Source organism: Podarcis gaigeae (genome assembly GCF_964106915.1).
Source record: "Podarcis gaigeae genome assembly, chromosome: 2".
Classification (NCBI taxonomy): domain Eukaryota; kingdom Metazoa; phylum Chordata; class Lepidosauria; order Squamata; family Lacertidae; genus Podarcis; species Podarcis gaigeae.
The window spans coordinates 16,724,162-16,747,956 of NC_139679.1; the positions used below are offsets into that span (position 1 = coordinate 16,724,162).

At 46.7% G+C, this 23,795-nt stretch overlaps 1 protein-coding gene across 16 annotated transcripts in view; it reads right to left on the reverse strand.

Moving 5' to 3' along the window:
• Positions 1-23,795, reverse strand: part of ZNF385A (zinc finger protein 385A) — a 190,292-nt gene that overhangs the window by 12,351 nt on the left and 154,146 nt on the right. For all 16 annotated transcript variants that reach the window (XM_083728990.1, XM_083728986.1, XM_083728989.1 and 13 more), the window contains one exon: positions 2,064-2,408. In XM_083728990.1, coding sequence (XP_083585116.1) covers positions 2,064-2,408 — 345 coding nt within the window. The remainder of the gene's footprint in view (positions 1-2,063; positions 2,409-23,795) is intronic.

Below are 23,795 nucleotides of genomic sequence, written 5' to 3' on the forward strand. Positions count from 1 at the left end.
TGATACGGGGGGGGGGGGGAATCAAATATAAAACCATGTCACCCAACTGTGGATGCACTGAAGCACATTGTGCGGGTGGGCAGGCTTGGTTTTTTTTTTTTTTACACATGTGGTGTCATTTCACTTTGGGGGTGGGCATCTAGTGCCACCCCCGCTACTTTTATTTTGTTTCCATCAGCCCAAAGGAAAGGATGCAGACTGCCCTTTCCTGCTGGTTGCTGCTGAAGGCGCATTTGCCATTATTTTTTAAACAGCCATTTTGCGCAGAAAAGCTCTTGCATGGAGTAGCTGTATTCAAAATTAAAACAATGTGGCCTTGCAGGTACAGGAGGTGAGAAAGGAAAAGGAGAGCAAAGAAAATATTTGGCAGTCTTTCATGCAAGTGAATTCAAATACTCGCCATGTTTAGAGCAACACACACGCACAGACTATTCTTTTAGACGCACCTTAAAATTATATTTGACTGCTCTTTTGGGTATATTGGAAAACTTGCATATTGTTGTAAAGGTGCATGCAGAGCTAAAGAAATACCTGTACGCACAGCCACAATGGGCCTCAGGTTTCTAGAACTTATGGGGAAGTACTACTTGTGAGGAGGGGACAATGCACAGCATGAATACATCTCATCAAGCACTGCCCACGAGTGTGGACAGGAAACACCGAGAAAGATTTCAGAGGTATAAAACTGAAAGAATAAATGCACACATGGGAACAGCAACCCATGAACGGGCGCATGAATCCCCGAGATTGGACACAGCCTTGGATCTTGCACACTCAGAGATCTGCTTGGTCCTCTCACATCTCTCTACCAGTCCAGGGCCTTCACATGGAACACTTTTCTTTCATCTCCACCATTTCTTACCATAGAAAGAAAGAAAACAAAAGCTTCGTCTTCAGACGCTAAAGGAAATATTTACACACTGCACTTCGGTGCTGTTCAGTGTGCTGTTCAGTTGGTGCTAAGAGATTTTGAATGACTCTGAAGTTCCACTGGAAAGCAAGTGGGGATTGACACCTCGCGAGAAGCCAAAGGGGAGGTTGAATGCAAATTCTAGTACTGATGAGCACAACTCCTTGCTCCTACCCGTTTCTCCAAAACTAGAACTAATTACGCAGAAGAGGAGAAAGACGCTATGCAAATGTGTATATGGGTTTCAGAATCCCCTTTTTCTTGATACAGGGTTTGGAAGGCCTGGGTGCAGAACATGAGGGGCGGGGAATGTTGTTTTCTAAAATGCGGACTATACAGCTCTCGTTATCACAAACTGGAACACACAACTCATAAAACTGTCTTTCCAAACTACCATGTTATTACACTGATGCATGTGATGATAGTTTGATGCCCAACCGCCTTCCTTTGCAAAACACTTTAAAGCAGGGAAGCTGTGAGAGGGGCAGGGAAGAGGAGGAGGAGCGCTTGCCCCTCGATTTTCACCTGATTCATACCACTACTACCAAGTTGCTTTTATCCTTGCTGAGATTTTGGGCTGATGAGTCTGCAATCCTGCAGCAGAAAAGGGAGCTTAGGTATGTCTAATTTCAAGCGGAAATTAAAGGTAAAGGGACCCCTGACCATTAGGTCCAGTCGTGGCCGACTCTGGGGTTGCGGCGCTCATCTCGCTTTATTGGCCGAGGGAGCCGGCGTACAGCTTCCGGGCCATGTGGCCAACATGACTAAGCCACTTCTGGCGAACCAGAGCAGCGCATGGAAACACCATTTACCTCCCCGCCGGAGCGGTACCTATTTGTCTACTTGCACTTTGACGTGCTTTCGAACTGCTAGGTTGGCAGGAGCTGGGACAGAGCAACGGGAGCTCACTGCCGACCTTCTGATCGGCAAGTCCTAGGTTCTGTGGTTTAACCCACAGCGCCACCTGTGTGCCCCTAAATTTCAAGTGGAAATTGACTGGGTTAAGTACTACCCACTTCCCAAAATCTGTGCTGCAAACCACCTCCCCATAAGGGCACTTTGCAAAGGAGAAGTGAGCAGTGAACAGGACCATGAAGTAGTAATGAGAAATCCGATCTCATGAAAACATACTCTTCCCCCAATTTTTTTTTACCTTTGTTGTGGGCCTCGAGTTGAGACAGTGAATTGACAGCCACTTTGCAAAGTGCGCAGTACAACAGCTTCTTGGCCTTCTCTTCGTCAGGCTTGGTGTTGCCGTTGCTACTGGGGGCTGCCCCTGAAGTGGCTGGAACTGCAGTCGCCGTAGAGATCTCTCCCACCTTTGTCGCCCAGGTTTGCCCGCTCTTGGAACTCTGGCTAGGTTCTGGGCAGGGGGCTGAGTGGGGCGGCGGAGGTGCCGCCGCCGTCGGAGACACCAGACAGGGCTGCTTATCTGGAGAGGCGGGAGCAGGGACGGGGGGCACCATCACCGAACCTCCGATGCCGTTCAGTTGCTCGGCTGCGTGAGAAAAAGAGAAGGCAGTTAAGTAGGGATGGAGCAGGAACAGGCCAGATATAGATACAGGGACACACACACACACACACAGTGCTTGGCCAGTGCTTAATTTACAAAATGCCAAGTTGGGGGGTGGGTCAAAGCAATGATTAATTTCAGCTCAAGCTCAACAGGGCTCTGCTCCCAAATCTTTTCAATTCCAGGGCTTCACCAGAGAGCAACACCAAGCACATCACTAATCGTAAACACAGAACACTTGGCTCACTGGATAGCTCAGTTGGTTAGAGTGTGGAATTGATAATGCCAAGGTTGCAGGTTTGATCCCCATATGGGACAGTCCTGCAATTGTAGGGAGTTGAGCTAACTAATCCTCAGGACCCCTTCCAATTCTACAATTCCGATTCCTGCCCCTCACCACAGAGAGCCAACGCTAGGTGCCATTTTGTATTTATTTTATATACCACTTGATTACAACAGTTTGTTTAATGGCTGTATAGAATGCTGATTGGCTACTACAGAAGTAGAATCAGTTAGCAGCTATCTCAGCGAATGCCTGCTCTGAGCCTCTCCCTGTTACATCAGGAATGGGGGACCTTTGTGCTGCCAAAGGCCACATTTGCTTGAGGGTTAAGTGTTGGGGGCTGCATGCTGGCAGCATATAGGGGCTGGAGCTCCTGGTGGATGGAGCCTATGCCAAAACATAGGGTATCCTTTTCTCTCTCTTGGTGCCAATCCCCTTTCCCTCATTTTCTCTCTCCCTGCCACGTACAATCAGAGTTGGAAGGGACAATGAGGGTCATTCAGTCCAGCCCCCTGAAATGCAGGAATCTTTTTGACCAATATGGACAATCTGAGATTAAGAGTCTCAAGCTCTACTGACTGAGCTATATGACTTTCTCTCTCTCTCTCCATGCCAACCCCCTTTTCCTTATTTTCTCTCTCCTTGCCCCATGAACAAAGATAGGCTGCAGGTTCCCCACCCGTGCCTTATAGACACACACCCCATATTGCAAGCATGGCAGACATAGCCTTCCCTGCATCAGGACTAGCTCTGCCACTCTGTATGGAAATTGGGTCAGATCAAAGGGCTACCACATTGAGGACTGAGCATGCCCAGTGGTCGTGGAACGCAGGCTGACGGAGGGGTGGGAATGGAAAACTGGGGGGAGGGGAGGAGAGCCAGAGAGAAGGAATGGTGTATTGTGGAAGAGGGCAGAGTTCCAGCTAGCCAACCACAGTTCACCATTTTGTTTGAGTCCCACTTGTATATTTCTCTATTTCATTCCATCTTAGACAGAGCTAGGAAACTTTTGCTCCTAAGCAGGGGGTGCCAGTACCAATGCATTAATATTTGGCATGCCTTAGTTCTGAGCTCTGGCATTCAAAACAGGTTCCAAAGCTGAGCCCTGGCTTATTAAACCTTGCCTCTGGGGCTGGATTATGGAGACCTCTTTAAGAGAGCAAGAGGAGCAAGGCTGTATACCGCCTGCTAAATATTTTAGTTTATTATTATTTAAAATGCAAATACCATGCCCAGGAGTCCCCAGTTTTATCCTCAGAACACACAAATATATATTGCACATGCATTTGCTTGGCATAATTTATTCTGCTGCCAAGATTGAAAATTAAAATATGTTTTATCATACAAATGTAGATTCAAAGATCAAAGAAGTTAACGAAGAAAGAACAGAAATAAATAAAATCTACTATTCTCTGACAGAAGAGCAATCTTTAACATGGTTATTCTCTTTCCCCTCTTATTTCCTATTAATATAATACAGCAGAGCCCATTTTTTTTTTATATATATATTACACACACACAGTTATTCCTTCTGCAATGAGGATTGTTATAATGGTCCTTTGGGGTTCTCAGGACAACAGATCCTGCGCCAAATACCCCAGATTCTCAAACTTCCAGAGTGAATAGCAGAATATGTCTAAACACAGATGCAGATCTTGTTCACCCAGGAGAGAGGGAGATGACTTTATAGCAGGCAGTCCTCACAGGGCACAACAATGGACTTGTCTGATCACGCTGGGAGCGGAATCAATTATGAACAGTCAGGAGGTGGCTTTGAATGGTCTAATAATGCACCAATTCTCAAGTGTGAAGTGTGCCTCCCTAGGGAGATGTGGACAGTTGCTAAATCTCTCTGATCCCTGCCACAATGCACATCCAAGATCACTTAACTGAGATCAGTCCCCTTTTAACATAGATTATCCACCTCACCATGCAAGTTTCCGTAGTGTAATGGTTATCACGTTCGCCTAACACGCGAAAGGTCCCCGGTTCGAAACCGGGCGGAAACAGAACAAACTTTTTATGGGACGCAGGTGGCGCTGTGGGTAAAACCTCAGTGCCTAGGACCTGCCGATCGTATGGTCGGTGGTTCGAATCCCCGCGGCGGGGTGAGCTCCCGTCTTTCGGTCCCAGCTCCTGCCCACCTAGCAGTTCGAAAGCACCCCTAAGTGCAAGTAGATAAATAGGTACCGCTTTATAGCAGGAAGGTAAACGGCGTTTCCGTGTGCTGCGCTGGTGCTGGCTCGCCAGAGCAGCTTCGTCACGCTGGCCACGTGATCTGGAAGTGTCTGCGGACAGCGCTGGCCCCCGGCCTCTTAAGTGAGATGGACGCACAACCCTAGAGTCGGACACGACTGGCCCGTACAGACAGGGGTACCTTTACCTTATCCACCTCGCCACCTTCATCAACAGGGACTTTCCCAAGCCTTTTTAATCGAACCTACTTTAACGACTGACCATGGAGAGAGGACCCCCTGTGCCTGGCAGGTTGTCCAGATTAATTTAGTGGGGAGTATGACTTTGTGCTTGAGATATGGCTCTGTCCTCTGACTGACCCAGCAGAAGTGTCTATTGAGCCCCTCTTCTCTTTCTAAGTCAGCATCATTGATGAAAGAGGCAAAGCTGGGCTCCAAAACTCTGGAAACAGTAGAGCTTCAGCAAAGAAAGCAGCCAAAAGCAGAGAAACTTGGAGAAGGGTACAGCGGGCAGGAGAAAATAAGGAGTTTCAAGGTGTGTACCTGGCAGCAGAAAACAAACTGTTTGCAATACGATGCATTATTCATTGCAAGCAGCTCTGTGAGTAAAAACGGGCCAGTGCAGGATCTGGAGCTGCCTGCCTGGTTGGGGGGGGGGGGGAGGTCTGCAGCAAGAGCCTCCTGGCAAAAGTGTTGCTGCAGCTTAAAGGGAGGAAGAGGGCCAAGGCTGCTGTGAGGTTGGGGCCGGCACCGGTGGGAATGCCGGATCGGCTCCATCGCTGCCCTGACCCTGCCACCACCTTACTCCTCCCCGGTAAGCGACAGTGATGCTTCTGCAGGGAGATTGTTGCTGAGGCTCTGTTCCGCCAGGTGATCCACTCCTAGGGCAAGTGTTTTCTAAGGAAATATGCATTTGAGCTTATATGCCTCTTGCTTCTGAACCTTGTTCGTCAGTCCTGGTGGATTATTATTATTGTTTATTAAATTTCATCCAAGGATCACAGGGCAGTTTACAATATAAAAACACAACAATATGTACTGTAAAGGTAAAGGGACCCCTGACCATTAGGTCCAGTCGTGGCCGACTCTGGGGTTGCGTTGCTCATCTCGCTTGATTGGCTGATGGAGTCATGCGGCCAGCATGCCTAAGCCGCTTCTGGTGAACCAGAACAGCGCACGGAAATGCCGTTTACCTTCCTGCCGGAGTGGTACCTATTTATCTACTTGCACTTTGACGTCCTTTCGAACTGCTAGGCTCACCCACAGCGCCACCCGCGTCCTAATATGTACCATAGCAACAAGCAAAAACAATAAACTCCCCTATAAATCCTCCCAAGGCCTGGGAATGTTTTTGCCGGGCACCTAAAGATATGTAACGAAGGTGCCAGGCAAGCATCCCTGGGGAGAGCATTCCTCAACTGGGGAGTCACCGCAGAAAAGGCCCGTTCTCATTTGCTGCCCTCCGGACCTCTCACAGAGGCACACAGAGAAGGGCAACAGATGATGGATGGGGAGGAAAGGAGGGGCTGTCAAAGAAGTAGCTAAATAACTGCCAGCAAATAAATCTGACAGTTGTGGTTTGCAGTTTAAAGTTGGGGTGGGGGTGGGGATAACACTTTTGGGAGATCTGAACTGTTTCCCAACCCTCTTCTCCATCTTTGAGGATGTTTGCCTTTTTAAATCCCTGTTCTCAGCAACCATGCTCCCCACACAGCTTCACAGCACTCCCCGTGTTCCATTCCTGCCTGTTCCAGAAAACAGAAGGTTTTGCTTCAGTCAGTCCCTGCAGGGTGAACATAGAGCAAACCAATTTGACGGGGGGTTAAACAATGGGATTTAGGAGATCAATAGGAGGTCCAGCCCTCTGAAAACAAAACAAAAAATATTGAGAGAAAACGGTGATGGTCACATCCAGGAGCTGGCTATCTTATAAAATACATTTATTTGGAGCAAGCACTGGTTTCCTTGCTAATACAGCCCTGATTCGTAGATACAATGGGTGAATTTTCAGCTGCTCTCAAATAGGTAATTACCTACTGGTAAAAAAAAAAATCAACTGAAAGCAAGGAGCAATGGCAGGCTTACAAAGCTATATCCTGTGGAACATATCACAAAGCATGCAAAAACTCAAGTTTTTGCATGAGTTTTTGATGAGTCACTTGGAGTCCTTAAGCACTGAGTCCACAAAGTTCTAGCACAAAGAGAGGATTCAGGCTATGGAGATTAAGTGTGACCTTGCGTCTATTAATAGGACCTATTTTTCTTGTTAGTTCTCGGTAATTAAAAAGAAACATGGCTATGAAGATTGGCTCCCTGTTTTCACGCCTGAGAGCATATGACTCGCCTCCTCGCATCATGCCCAAGGCCTATCTGGTCCAACAGCAGCCACTGCCATGTGCTCCTGGGAAGCTCAAAACCAGACCATGACAAAGGAGAAACTCAGAAGGGATTCTTCCTCCTTCCTCCTAGTAACAGAGACTTGGGGGTCAATGAAACCAATTGGCAGTAGATTCAGGAAAGACAAAAGAAAGGACTTCTTCACAATGCATTACAGACCACAAGAGGAGGCGATGGTCACTGCCTTAGATGACTTTAAAGTAGTTTGTGGGGAACACCTGCCCCCCCCACTTGATCTTGCTAAAATACAATTTCCATCAGCCCCTGTAAGCACGGCTAATAGGCAGGGATGAATTGTAGTAAAGCAGTATCTGGAGGGAACAAGGTTCCCCACACCTACTTTAAAGGGAGATAAAAAAAGGTAAAGGGACCCTTGACCCTTAGGTGCAGTCGTAGACGACTCTGGGGTTGTGGCGCTCATCTCGCTTTATTGGCCGAGGGAGCCGTCGTACAGCTTCCGGGTCATGTGGCCAGCATGACTAAGCCGCTTCTGGCGAACCAGAGCAGCGCATGGAAATGCCGTGTACCTTCCCGCTGGAGCGGTACCTATTGTATCTACTTGCACTTTGACGTGCTTTCAAACTGCTAGGTTGGCAGGAGCTGGGACCGAGCAACGGGAGCTCAACCCCGTCGCAGGCATTCGAACCACCAACCTTCTGATTGGCAAGTCCTAGGCTCTGTGGTTTAGCCCACAGCACCACCCGCGTCCCCCTGAAGTAAACATACTCACAAATAAATAAAAACTCTCAAACAGTCAGAGTTAAAGCAAGCACCTGCCTCTGCTCAGCTCACAATTCCTAACACAAAATTTGCCTTTTTTTGGCTTTTTTAGCTCAATGAGCTACCAGTTGTTTTCAGCAAGCTTTCTCTCACCTCCTTGTGCCAATGTATGTGGTATACACACACACACACACTTGAAAAAAAACCTCTCCAGGGATAAAGCTCTTTATCTGCAGTGTGCAAGAAGTGGACGGTTTACTTCTCCACTTATATGTATGGTCCTTTTAAAATTCAATCAGGGAAGAACTGCTTGAGCTAATTTTTAAAAAGACACTTCATCATCGTACCATATTCCAATGTGATGTATTTATTACTGGGTGGTACGTATACGGCAGAACATTTTGCAGAGAAAGCTGCCGGTACCTCTGGGAGTTTCTGGCATTCGACATGCATTTTGTGACAGTGGGGGTAAATAGGGTGCAAGAAATGTCTGTCTTATTTTAACTACTATGCCTCATTTGAATTACCCCAATGTTTGATGAAGTGCAATATAAAAATGATGTTTAAACAGTCCTTATTTGTTGTGACTGATTAAAATGAAGAATAAACCACAGATACCAGATATGTGCATATGCACACTGTACAGATTCTACATCCATTCAGCCCCAGACAGCCAGCATTGCTATTGGTCAGGGATGATGGGACTTGTAGTCCCAACAACATCTGGTGCTCCACAAGTTCCACCAAACCCTGAACTAGAGTGATGAAGCTGGATGCAGAAGTGGGAAATCCCTGCTCAGCCCTTGGTCAGGGCACAATTGCTGAAGCTTATTTCACAGGCAATTATTACAAAGGCAATTGTTCCCTGGAGGCATAGAAACATAACAAATATATATATCCTGATAAGTGGTATCAGTCAGGCTCACTGTTAAGCCAATGTCTATCATCAAAAGTGTAACTGAAGTTGCAATGCAATGCACATGTAACTGGAGAGTACATCCCATTGAACAAAATTGTAACTTACATGCCAGTAAAAATGCATAGAACAACATTGGAAGGCTGCAATCCTAAACACATTTACCTGGGGGGTAAGCACCACTGAACAGAATGAGACTTACTTCTGAACACATTGGATTGTGTTGTGAAACTCTTCTGATTAGGTTTTTTTAAAAAAAAAAAACAAAAAACCCCAAACCTTCACCCTTGACTCATGAGGCCATTAGCTAAGCCTTCTGAAACATAGAGCTTCTGTCTCTAAAATGGGCAGTCTGGTTTGTCCTTATGACAATGTACTTGGGTAACACCTCTTCAATTCCCAATACTGAAAGTACAGAATGAGACCTCCAGTGAGGCAGATCATACACACACCCAACCTGGCCAAGAAACGGCTTCCATTCTCAAAGTGTTCCTACCATCAAAATGTTTCTCTTAATGCTCACCCAGAGAGCATGAAAATGCTCCTCGTTGAGCAGACAAGAGGCCCATCAAGTCTTGCGTCCTGTTGGCCACAGTAGGTAGCCAGATGTTTACAAGAAGCCCCCTAAACAGTCAAAGAATAACCAGGATCTGGCAGCTGTCATAGGCAATAGCTATTCATGGGCCTGGCACGTTTATGAATGGCATGAGGAAAACTTTCTGACAGAGCCTGCACCCTGTGACACCAAAGTCCATCAAAATTCACTATTGTGGGAAGAAGGGTTTTATTTTGTCTTTTCCAAAGGGCTGTCACATAGATGATGGAACAACCACACTACAATTGCTTCAGATGGTAGAGCCAGGACCAATGGGTTCAAATTAGGTAGATCATTTAGACTAATTTTTAGGAAGAGCAAAGCCCCCTTTTCTTTTTAAGCAGAGGTTGGATGGCCTCCTAGCAGGGGTGCTGTTCCAGTGGATTTCTTGCATTGGCTGGGTGTGTGTGGACCAAACGGCTGCTGTGGTCCCTTCCATCTCCAATTTCCTACCAATCAATTCCACTAAAGGACCCTGTGTTCTACCATTGTGGGAGAGAGTAAAACTTCTCTCCATCCACTTTCTAAACACCGTATAGGTAAAGGTAAAGGGACCCCTGACCATTAGGTCCTGTCGTGGCCGACTCTGGGGTTGTGGCACTCATCTCGCTTTATTGGCCGAGTCGGTGTACAGCTTCCGGGTCATGAGGCCAGCATGACTAAGCCGCTTCTGGCGAACCAGAGCAGCGCACGGAAACACCGTTTACCTTCCCAGTGGAGCGGTACCTATTTATCTACTTGCACTTTGACGTGCTTTCGAACTGCTAGGTTGGCAGGAGCAGGGACCGAGCAACGGGAGCTCACCCCGTCGCGGGGATTTGAACCACCGACCTTCTGATCGGCAAGTCCTAGGCTCTGTGGTTTAACCCACAGCGCCACCCGCGTCCCCTCTAAACACGATGCATATTTTAAAAACATATCTCAGGTGTGGTTCCATCCCATCATCTCTGGCCGCCCAGCTAAAAATCGCAAGGACAGCTCTCCAATCCCCTGATCATTTGGATCCCCCCCCCCTTAAAGCACTATGCCCTCCCTTCTAAGAAGGAGCAAGCAGACATTTGCACAGTATTCCAGATGCAGCCACACCATCGGTTTACATAAAGGCATTAGGAGAGCAGCTGTTTTATTTTCAATCCCTTTCCTAATAATCCCTCGCATGGGATTTCTTCACAGCGGCTGCACACTGGTCTCACTGAGCCACTTGGCATAAGCTCACGATCTCTTCCCAGACTGTCCCTGAATATGCAAAGTTAGGATTTTTGTTTTTTTAGTTTTGTCCCAATGTGCAACATTTCCCACTTGCCCTTAGCTCCATTTGCTGTTTTGCTGTGCTGGGTCTTCATGGTGCCCTTTCCTGGGAGCTTGAGTTCAGCAACCTCTTGGTTCCCCATCCCTGTGCTAAAGCAATTACATATATATATATATATATATATATATATATATATATGCAGGTTTTGGTGTCCTCGGGTGTCTTCCCGTGTAAAAGTTGGGGTGTCTAGGCGACGTTTCGACGAGGTCTCACTCGTCATCTTCAGGCTGGTGCTTTCGGCTTCTTGTTACTGGAACAGAGCGGGATCTCAATGTTTGAGTTCCTATAAATACTGTAGAGGGGGTGTGGTGTCTAGCCTCCAATGTTCTGGGCAGAGAGGAAGTTCCCAGGCTAGTGTGCCTTTTCTTCTTTTGTTCCTTAATTACTTGAGAGATACCTTGAGTGATTTCTTGAGTGATATCCTGAGTACCACTTAGGTGGGTCATTAGGTGTGGATTAGTTGCTAAAGTCTTTGTGTCTTGACCTCTTGAACTTTGTGAAGAGTTTTCCTGAGAAGATGGCTGTATTGCACTTAGTTGTGCTTTGGCTTGGCTTCGTGTATAGGGGCGAGCTGTGGTTTTGTGGCTTGTGTCAGCCAGATCTGTGTAGGGATTGCAGGGGGGTGCAGCATCCGGAGGTGCCACCATGGATTGGCTACTGGATGGTGTCAGTAATTCATCTGTGGAGAGGGTCTGGGTTTGGGTCTGGTGTGGTTGATTGGTGTTGGCGTTCTGTGTGCCTCTGGATCTGGTGTCAGTTTTTGTGGGGAGGGCTAATTTCCAGATGTCTGGCAAGCGGGATGTGTCGTCACGCTTGTTCATGTTGTGAGGGTGTTTCTCTATCTCGATGGCTTCCATGATTATTCTCTTGTGGTGATGTTCCGTGTTAAAGAGCAATTTGGAATCTGCAAAATTAATTTCGTGTCCTGTTTCTTTCATGTGTTGGAAAAGAGAGGAAGTTTTTTCTTCTTTTTTGACGGCATTCTTGTGTTCTGCGATACGTGCATTTATTCGTCTGTTTGTTTGTCCAATGTACGTGGCTGGGCAGACTTTGCAGGGTATTTCATAGATCCCTTGGTTTTCCAACTGGATTTTATCCTTGGGGTTTCTGAGGATATTGGCTATTTTTTGGTTGGTGCAAAAGGCTGTTTTGATATTGTGTTTATGGAGGATTTTGCTAATTTTATCTGTAGTGCCCTTGATATAAGGAAGGAGGGCCATGCCATTGTTTTCTTCTGTGTCTTGGTTTTTGGGGGGTGTTTCCTTTTTGGGGGGTGTTTCCCCAAAAACCAAGACACAGAAGAAAACAATGGCATGGCCCTCCTTCCTTATATCAAGGGCACTACAGATAAAATTAGCAAAATCCTCCATAAACACAATATCAAAACAGCCTTTTGCACCAACCAAAAAATAGCCAATATCCTCAGAAACCCCAAGGATAAAATCCAGTTGGAAAACCAAGGGATCTATGAAATACCCTGCAAAGTCTGCCCAGCCACGTACATTGGACAAACAAACAGACGAATAAATGCACGTATCGCAGAACACAAGAATGCCGTCAAAAAAGAAGAAAAAACTTCCTCTCTTTTCCAACACATGAAAGAAACAGGACACGAAATTAATTTTGCAGATTCCAAATTGCTCTTTAACACGGAACATCACCACAAGAGAATAATCATGGAAGCCATCGAGATAGAGAAACACCCTCACAACATGAACAAGCGTGACGACACATCCCGCTTGCCAGACATCTGGAAATTAGCCCTCCCCACAAAAACTGACACCAGATCCAGAGGCACACAGAACGCCAACACCAATCAACCACACCAGACCCAAACCCAGACCCTCTCCACAGATGAATTACTGACACCATCCAGTAGCCAATCCATGGTGGCACCTCCGGATGCTGCACCCCCCTGCAATCCCTACACAGATCTGGCTGACACAAGCCACAAAACCACAGCTCGCCCCTATACACGAAGCCAAGCCAAAGCACAACTAAGTGCAATACAGCCATCTTCTCAGGAAAACTCTTCACAAAGTTCAAGAGGTCAAGACACAAAGACTTTAGCAACTAATCCACACCTAATGACCCACCTAAGTGGTACTCAGGATATCACTCAAGAAATCACTCAAGGTATCTCTCAAGTAATTAAGGAACAAAAGAAGAAAAGGCACACTAGCCTGGGAACTTCCTCTCTGCCCAGAACATTGGAGGCTAGACACCACACCCCCTCTACAGTATTTATAGGAACTCAAACATTGAGATCCCGCTCTGTTCCAGTAACAAGAAGCCGAAAGCACCAGCCTGAAGATGACGAGTGAGACCTCGTCGAAACGTCGCCTAGACACCCCAACTTTTACACGGGAAGACACCCGAGGACACCAAAACCTGCATTCCTGTACCCGTGAAAATCTACGAAAGCAAATATATATATATATATATATATATATATCTCAGTATAAAGTAAGCAGCACATAAGTGGCACACAAAACACTAGAAAACCATTCTACGTTCTAAATCTTATATTAATAATCTAAAAACTGAGAGAGCTATATACAAGATCTACTACAGAAGCCACAAACAGAACACTCATTTCCTGAAGAAAGAAATTAAATATTATAGCTTAATCTAAGAAGAAATGTAACATATGGACTTGAATGTTTATAAATATATCAAAACCGTGAGAGAGAATTTACTGAAGAAGCCCGAGACTCTATCTGGGCGAAACAGGTGACAAACGCCGGCACCCTGTCTAACTCTTGCGCGTAACATCACCAACACTTCATTTGAACAAACCTATCCTCGTTGATATCTAACCCTTGAGCGTAACATCGCCGACACTGTTTGATCCAACTTACCTTTGTTGATATCTACAGGAGCCTGGCTAAAGGAACCTTTAAAGACTGAATCTTCCTTTTGGACACAATTTGAATGAGTTTTCTGTTTGTGGCTTCTGTAGCAGATCTTGTACATAGCTCTCTCAATTTTTGGATTATAAGATTTAGAACGTAGAATGGTTTTCTGGTGTTTTGTGTGCCGCTTATGAGCTGCTTACTTTATACTTTATACTGGTCTATTACAAGAATTGGCAGCATGGGTTCATTTCTTCAGTACTTGTATATATATGATGGCTAGGGCTGTTACAGACATCCGAATAAAATTGTCCTGACAGCTCAATATAGGCAAGACTTTTAGTTTTGACACCCTTGCACACAGATAAAGTAAACAGCCCACAGCAGATGTCCAATGTGCGTGGATTTTCCAATGTGACCTAAAGCATTCCTGACACCTTCCTTCCCCACACAGAATGACCTGGATCAGGGAATAGGCCTAGCAGCAAAATGTTTTCTTCTCCATTTGCCATGATGTTGTCCCTATGCTTCCCTACCTCAGTACTGCCAGCTGAATACAGTCCTACAAATATAGTGGTACCTCGGGTTACATACGCTTCAGGTTACAAACGCTTCAGGTTACAGACTCCGCTAACCCAGAAATAGTACCTCGGGTTAAGAACTTTGCTTCAGGATGAGAACAGAAATCGTGCTCCGGTGGCGCAGCTGCAGTGGGAGGCCTCATTAGCTAAAGTGGTGCTTCAGGTTAAGAACAGTTTCAGATTAAGAACGGACCTCCAGAACGAATTAAGTACATAACCAGAGGTACCACTGTAAGTACACAAAAGTTACTATCCTGCAAGCCCCCCACCCCCAAAATTACTAGACTTCTAGTAGGTTTTATTTCTATGCTAGTTCTATGGCATAGAAGGAAGCTCCATTCTCTATGGCTCATGCTGAAACACAGGTTATTCATCCCTAAGCAGGCAAGTGTTGTCCCCCCTCTCTCCACAAAAAGAAGCCTTCTACCAAGTGAACTGATGAAGTTCTAGAGTCACCCAGTCCTCCACCTCTGCTAACACTCTGCATTTCTATACTGGGAATTTTAAAAAAGGGTTTTCCTTCCTGCATGGCTAGCACAGAAACCAAGTGGCCTCTCCCACCTGTGCTCCTGCTCACCTGCACAGAATTCCTGGTCACCTATGGTGACCAAGCGAAACTTGGGTGTCCAGTTGTTTTTGGACTACAACTCCCACCATCCCTAGCTAGCAGGACCAGTGGGTCAGGGATGATGGGAATTGTAGTCGAAAAACTGCTGGGGAAACCCTGTTCTATACCATGGCTGGGGAACCTGTGGTCCTGAAAATGTTGTTGAACATCAGCTCCAATCATCCCTAGCAATGCTGGGCAGTTGGTGATGGGAATTTGAGTCCAACAGTGGTCAGGGATTATGGAAACTGCAGTCCAAAAAGAGCTAGAGACCCAAGTTTGGGAAACACTGCCCTAAATGCTCTCAAGGCTTCGTGCTGGGTGCCTTCGTTTCACCCAGTCTTCCCTTCCGCCAGCTGGGTTTCAGCAGCAGAAAGAAGAGAATGAGCCCAGGCTTCTAGTGCTTTCAGCTCCCTTGGCTTCAGCTGGGATTTGAACCTTGTTTGCTGCGGTCACGGGGTTTAGAAGACTTAGGGAAGAGACATCGAGCATGTGACTCAACTCCCTCAAGACAAGAACCTTTTAAGGCAAGCTGGCACTTTTCCAGGACGTTTGAAAAGGAAAGCATTGCTCCCTCCGCTATATAGCAACCCACCACAGCCTTGAGCCAGAAGGGACAAAGGGTCAGATCTATAAATAAGGACATTTCTGCAGAATTCTGAGTCGGCGGTGAAACAGGTAGCTCCCAGCTCCAAATATCAATATGAACACGGCACCAATTCCCTCCTGACCCCTTCCTTGGTTTCATCTACCCAGTATGCTCCTCTGCCCTGCGGAAGCTGGAGACAGAGGGCTCATCCACACTTCTGCTTGTCCCGCACTTGCTGGGTGGGGAGGGGCCACTATGTTAACCTCCTGGCAGGTGGAGCATCCAGGCAGGGAAAGGAGGTTTTGGTTGTTGTTTAGTAGTTCAGTCGTATCCGGCTCTTCGTGACCCCCTGGACCAGAGCACGCCAGGCACTTCTGTCTTCCACTGCCTCCCGCAGTTTGGTCAAACTCATGTTGGTAGCTTCGAGAACACTGTCCAACCATCTCGTCCTCTGTCGTCCCCTTCTCCTTGTGCCCTCCATCTTTCCCAACATCAGGGTCTTTTCCAGGGAGTCTATTCTCCTCATGAGGTGACCATGATCTGTCCTTCCAGTGAGCACTCAGGGCTGATTTCCTTCAGAATGGATAGGTTTGATCTTCTTGCAGTCCATGGGACTCTCAAGAGTCTCCTCCAGCACCAGAATTCAAAAGCATCAATTCTTCGGCAATCAGCCTTCTTTATTGTCCAGCTCTCACTTCCATACATCACTACTGGGAAAACCATAGTTTTAACTATACGGATCTTTGTTGGCAAGGTGATGTCTCTGCTTTTTAAGATGCTGTCTAGGTTTGTCATTGCTTTTGTCCCAAGAAGCAGGCGTCTTTTAATTTTGTGGCTGCTGTCACCATCTGCAGTGATCATGGAGCCCAAGAAAGTCTCACTGCCTCCCTTTCTTCCCCTTCTATTTGCCAGGAGGTGATAGGACCAGTGGCCATGATCTTCGTTTTTTTGATGTTGAGCTTCAGACCATATTTTGCGCTCTCCTCTTTCACCCTTATTAAAAGGTTCTTTAATTCCTCCTCACTGTCTGCCATCAAGGTTGTGTCATCTGCATATCTGAGGTTGTTGATATTTCTTGTGGCAATCTTAATTCCGGCTAGAGATTCATCCAGTCCAGCCTTTCACATGATGAATTCTGCATGCACCCTCGGGAGTGCCAGACTGCCCCTGCCAATGCGTCTGTACCACACCTGTCTCCGTACTATCTCTCCCTCTCTCTCCCCCTGCAAGCAACGACAATCCACCTGCTGGGAAACCTGTGTGGCAGCTCTGCCGTACCAGAAAACCACGCCTGCCATGCACCTCGACTTGTGGGTCCCATTAGCTGCTCTGTAGAATGTCTCAGGCCGGCCCTTTCTATATGCTCCATCACCACCGGATCACAGTTGTTGCTCTATTTCGCTCAAAGCAGACAGCTATTATTAGATCCAATTCTGAAGAATTGCAATCAGACTGAGCTGGGGATGGTTTCTGGGCTCAGGCAGAAGCCTGCTTGGCCCAGCTCAGTCGAAACCAAAGCAGCCCGGCCCAGATTAACGTGTCAACAGAATAAACAGTGGCCCTGGCTCAGGAGCCAGGCATGTGCTCCGAATTATGCTGTCCCCCAAAAGCAATCATTTCATTAACACAGCTGCAATAAAAAGAGAAACAAAAAGGCTCCCTAGCTCAGCATGCAGCATGGACAGCAAGAATGGGGCTAAGGCATTACAGTGGCTCCTTTTCTGCAGAGAAGGCGAGGGTCGGGCTTAAGTGCCACTTCCTAGTGACAGACTCGGGTTCCTACAGAGAGACAAGGAACCTATGTCTCTCTATAGATATTGACAGACTCCAGCTCCCATCATGCCTGACCATTGGCCCTGCTGGCTGGGGCTGGTAGGAGCTGGAAGGAGGCAGGCGCTCTGCTCCTGGTTTAAAGGATCAACTTCTTCCCATTAAAACACAGCTCTGGTTTCAACCTGGGAACTCCAGGGCCAAGAAGGATGGATGTCACTGATCTAGGGAGCAGAGAGAGTGGTGATCTCTTTCTAAATGTCCAAATGGACAGAGGTCAAGCTAGCACAATCTGATGCTGGAGAAGACATGTGACAGCTGTGAAGAAGAGGAAATTCTGGCATGTGCCCCTCTACCACCCTGTGGCACTGTGTTATTGACCAAAATCCACTCTCATATAGGAGAGTACCCCCCCCCCCCGGCTTAAGCCTGTCTGCAATTCCTGGCTTTTTATTTCAGATGTGTAGAGGCAGGATGTTCTGGGGTTGAGCAAAGGGCCTTTCTTTCAAAACTAGCAATGTGACAAACTGGAGTCTTCCGTGGCCTGAAAGAAAAATGACGGAAGAAACTTCACCATCTACATGGTTCAAACTGTTGTCCAAGGTGCAGGAACAGATCCTTTAAAAAAAAGAGCTAGCAGTCTGATCTCTCACTAGTATTAAGCCTAGACTCCCTATGCCATGCCTCTTTCCCCAAGAAACTTCACTTTATTTACTTCAAGGCTGTGATCCTGCCATAAAACAAAGGGTTTGGCTTGGTGCAGCCGTGAGATTCCTGAAATTCCCAGCTTTCTATTGTTTTCATTTGCATCTTAGCCTGTCTGCCTTTCAGGATCTTAAAAAGGCGTGTGCGTGTGATACTGCACAGGCGCACCCCCACACCCCACGAGACAGAACTTGCGAGCTTGCCAGCCCAGCATGTGGTTCCTATTCATACATAAGATCAGTGAATCCTAGCCTACCAGGCTTCGGTTGTCCGCTTTCTCCCAGAAAGGAAGAAATGTGGAAGAAATGAGCAGAACTGGGAAGGCGGACTTCCTGTCCCAACTGCATCCCTCTTCCCCCTCCGGAGAGTAATCTCACTTAATGCGCAAGCTGGTTCAGGGCTGGGACAGACGCAGCGTTGCCAGGATGCAAGGAGCAAGGAACGGATGCTCTGCCTCTGCAGTTGCTCTGCACCAAATGTGTGTGATGTCTGGTGCCCATTTCAACCCGCAACCCCCCCCCCCCCGGGATCCCAACTTCCCTTCCTTCTTTTTAAACGAGTTTGTAATCTTTGTGGCTGTGAAGATAAGCTTGCAAATACAAAGGGAGTTCGGTCATCAGTATTCTGCCCAAGTCGTTGTTCCTCTTTGGACTTGAGCGTGCAGATATGAATTAAGCAGAACCCCAGTATGCACACATTGGTACAACTTACTCCAGCTGATTTGCCAACAAAGGTCCGTATAGTTAAAGCTATGGTTTTCCCAGTAGTGATGTATGGAAGTGAGTGCTGGACCATAAAGAAGGCTGATCGCCGAAGAATTGATGCTTTTGAATTCTGGTGCTGGAGGAGACTCTTGAGAGTCCCATGGACTGCAAGAAGATCAAACCTCTCCATTCTTAAGGAAATCAGCCCTGAGTGCTCACTGGAAGGACAGATCCTGAAGCTGAGGTTCCAATACTTTGACCACCTCATGAGAATAGAAGACTCCCTGGAAAAGACCCTGATGTTGGGAAAGATTGAGGGCACAAGGAGAAGGGGACGACAGAGGACGAGATGGTTGGACAGTGTTCTCAAAGCTACCAGCATGAGTTTGACCAAACTGCGGGATGCAGTGGAAGACAGGAGTGCCTGGCGTGCTCTGGTCCATGGGGCCACAAAGAGTCGGACATGACTAAACGACTAAACAACAACAACTCAGCTGATACAATTTGGTGTTTTGGGGCAGAGAACTTGGGACCATTTCACTGAAGAGACTACAGCCCCGAGTACAGTGAATGCTTACAATCAACTATTTCCGTACCCATCTTAGTACACAAAGCTCCTCCACATATCTAATCTTTTTCCATCTGCATAATCATACTGGCAAAGCTGTTCACTGCTCCTCCTCTGTGACAGACAGAAACCAAGATAACATGGAGCACCAAAGGTTGCCAGTTTTGTTCAGTGCCTCTAACTTTCATCGTCAAAATTCAGTGTTACTTTTCAACTTTCTGCCAGTTCCGAGCCTGAGTTTAAACATCTGAACAACAGGCCAAAATTTAGCCACCAGGAACAGAAACGTTGCCAAAAGAGGGGTGGGTGGGTAGCTGACAAATTTGCTTTCATCTATGCCATGAAACGCAGGCTTGAACTTTACCTGGCTGAAGTCTCACTGGGGGTTACAGCCGTTTCATTGGCCTATGCCCCTAACAGTAACCCGAGACTCTGAAAATTAAGCATGGAGAGATTTCCAAGCATAGAAACAGAAGTGACAGTGAAAGCTTCAGCTGCGTAATTTCTGTATGGCGGGTTGCTGTTAAAGGCACTTAAGAAGGTGGCAAACCTGTTGACCCAATCCTGCTACACATTGCTGTGATTAATTCCCTCTGAAGGCAGTCTGATTTAAGTTAGCTGAGCTATCTTTATTCCTCTGGATTCAATCAATGGGTCTTCAATCAATCCTCAGTACTCAACCCCACTTTGTTCAATTCTTACTCCCAGTAATAATTAATAGGACCCCAGCCTTACACACAACTTAAGTTGGATTGGACCCCCTAACTGCCTGGCCATACTGGTTCCTATGTGACCATTTTGGTTTCTGTTTGGCTCTTCTTTCTCAGTACTGCAAATAAAGGTAAAGGTAAAGGGACCCCTGACCATTAGGTCCAGTCGTAACCGACTCTGGGGTTGCGGCACTCATCTCGCTTTATTGGCCAAGGGAGCCGGCATACAGCTTCCAGGTCATGTGGCCAGCATGACTAAGCCGCTTCTGGCGAACCAGAGCAGCGCACAGAAACGCCGTTTACCTTCCTGCCGGAGCAGTACCTATTTATCTACTTGCACTTTGGCGTGCTTTCGAACTGCTAGGTTGGCAGGAGCAAGGAACGAGCTATGGGAGCTCACCCCGTCGTGGGGATTTGAACCGCCGACCTTCTAATCGGAAAGTCCTAAGCTCTGTAGTTTAACCCACAGCGCCACCCATGTCTCTAGTACTGCAAATACTTCTATGATTAATCACAAGTGGAGAGAGGGCTGTAGTGGTCAGATCCTGCTTTGCAGGCTTCCCATAGGCATCTGCTTGGCCACCGCAAGAACAGGAGATTGGACTAGACTGGCCTGATCCTGGCAAGGCTCCGCTTATGTTCATACTGCCAGACAACAGAGAAGGCTGCCTCAGAAAGTGATGGCCTCTCTCTCTCCTTAAAGGTTTTTAACTGAAGCTAGATGACCACCTAGGAGAGATGCTGTGACAGTAGATATTCCGGATTGTCAGGAGGTTGAGCTGGACGACCTTTGAGGTTCCTTCCAAATTGATGAGTCTATATGAGAGTCTGTGTTTCACAGCAACCATAAACCCCAAAGCTTTTTTCCTGCAGAGTGAAGGAGTCAAGTCTTTCAGGGAAAACGGGTTGACACACAGAATCAATAAATGTGTTCCCTCTGGGACCCTCTGTAATCTCCCAAAGAAGGGTTTGCCGACACCTAGCAGAGAGGCACCAAGTCTGTCAATGTTATCTATAAAGCAGCACCATCCACGCATATCGTGGTTCACAGAGGAGGGGGCTCCTCCCTAAAGGGGCTTGCAATCCAGAAACAAAACAAGAGGAGGGAAATCGAAGCTGGGGTAAGCCGTCGAAAATGCAAGTATTGAAATGATTTGAAAGAACAGAAGAAAAGCGCTGCAGGATCAGGCCAGTAAGTAGCCCATCTAGTCCATCATCCTTTTCTCACAGTTGCCCACCAGAAGGCTATGGGAAAAACATGAGCAGGACTAACAGTACTCTCCCAGTTTGTGATTCCCTGCAAACATAGCCATTGTGGCTAGCAGCAATTGATAGACGCATCCCCCCATCAATTTGCCTAATCCTCTTTTAAAGTCATCTAAGTTAGGTCACTGCCTCCATAGTTCAACCATGCAATGCATGAAAGAGGATTTCCTTTGTTCTGCCTGGACTCTTCCTGCATTTAGGCTTCGCCGCAGGGCATAGGGACTAGCAGGGATGTGCTTGCTTTATAGAAGATTCTGCAGCTTTTAATTTTGTTTAAAGCCAGGCTCAGTCTAAAGCACACACCAGCTGAGCCAATTGGGAGAATAAGACCTGCACAACCTGAATGCAGTACCTGGGCACCCCTGGGATGGAGCCTGAGGGAAAGGTCTTGAACAAGAGCCCCCGGTGAGAACATGGCTTTGGAATCCTGCCTGGGATTGTTATGACAACACCACCAGCCAGAAGACACACATGGTGAGCATGCAGGCAGCACTGAGTGCTCTGTGTTGTTGTAAGTTACACCCTTCTCTGGTGAGTCACCTAGATGGACTTCTCATAATCCCTACCCCTTTCTCTCAGCCCATATCCTGAGCAAAAGCAACAGGGTCTTGCTCAGGAGAGGGGAGGGAAGCCCAAAAATATAGTTCTGAGGTCATTGGTGGCAAGATCCCAGCAGCTTTGAGTAATTATTCCTATAATTTCTATGTCTCAAGACAACAGCATCTGTGCCAAGCATTTGCTAGACCTTGAGAAAATGTCCAGCAACAGGCTGATGGAGCCCTACAGAGTTCAGACACACCTTACAAGATGGGAAAACAACAGCAAAAGCTCACATTAAATAGGTGTTTGTGTGTGTGTTTAAGTCAGTTTTAAAGAGTGGATTTGATGGGCTCTGAAGTCCTCTTGGGGATCAGGAATTGGTTAAGAGTAGGACTAAATGGACAGTTGTCTGAATGGAGAGAACAGAAGTCCCCAAGAATTGGTATCGGGACCTGGGATGAAAAGGTACTTATTTTAATCTTAGCATCAGAAACAAAGGAACCTGCTTTATATCAGAGCAAGCTATTTGTCCACCTAGCTTCATGGACTTATAGAATTGCAGAGCTGGAAGAAACCCATGGGCAAAATGGATTTCCTACGCCAGTTGTGGAGCCGCAATGTCACCACAAACAAGTGAGATTAGGAAGCAGAGCACATTTTCTCTTATTCTGACTGGCAGCATCTTCCCAGGTTGTTGGGCAGAGAGAGGTCTTTCCCATCACCTATGGCCTGATCCGTTTTAGCTGAGGATGCTAAGGGTACAGCCTGGGACCTTCTACATGTAAAACTCAGCTAGGAGCCCTTCCCATATAATCTAGGGCTGAGTGCTGTATATAAACTAAAGCCACCTGCAGCAGAGGTGAAATAGAATTGCACACAATGTCAAAAATCAATCTTTTAAAAAAGTTTCCCCCGCCAATGTTTACTTTTAAAATAGATTTTTAAAGAATTTAAAAGTATTGAGATTTATTTATTTTTGAAGCATCCAGAGACAATAAATTCTTTGAGGAATCTGCTTCCCAAGGGAGCTTGCTGAGCTCACCCGCGGGTGGTGTTCAGGAGTTTGGCAAAACAACAACAACAATCTTGTTTACACATGCATTTCTGGCCCCCAGCTGATTCCAGTTGGTTGTTTCATGTGGTGCTAATACTCTTGTTTTCCCCTAGTTTTTGTTTTGTGTTTTTTCATCATTTTTTGGTCTGAGCCATTGAGGAAGGCGGATGAGGGGAGGGAAGAATGTGGAGCAACGTGAAGTAATGAATGCAAATCAAACCATATAGTGATTAAATTTCTAAAAGGGGCTTTAATCCTCTAATCTGGCAACCTATGCCATTTTGTCCAAAATATTCTGGCAGTGCCAGCCCTATCATTAGGTAAACAGAGGTGGCTGCTTCAGGCAACAGAATACCCAGAGCTGGGGAAGGGACAGCAACTTGCCCTGAACCCCCTAAACTAGCCTGTTTCCATCAGGGGCCGTGAAGGGTGCTATTACGTCACCAGTGGTGAAGGAAGATCCAATTGCGAATTGCACTTGTTCTTCACTTCACGCGGCATAATTTGGGGGCTAGCCCCCAGGCTGCCATCAATTATATGGCAATCAGAGATGCTTTTTCTGTGCATGCTCATAGGCATGGCTCAACATATTCTAGGCCTAGCTCCTGCCATTCACAACTTATTCTGGGCTAATCCTTCACCTGTTTCTAGGCTAAAAGGCAGAATATGAGGTCACATTCATATCACATGTTTAAAGCTCTCTTAAACCACTTTAGCAGGCCTGGCTCGCCCCCAGGAATCCTGGGAACTTTGGTTTGTTAAGGGTGAGCTAGAATTGAAATACTTTATTGTCACTTGTACAACTTGTATACAGTGAGATTACACAAGCACCCCCCACTCAGCTCTCTTAGTCTTAATTCCCCTCGTTTACTGACGCACGCACACCAAACCTGAAATTCGGTTGCTCTGTTGTTACCTTTTCATTCAGCAGCCTAACAGCCCACGGATAGAAGCTGTTCTTTACCCTGTTGGTGCAACTAATTCCCAGCACCCTAAACAAACTACAGT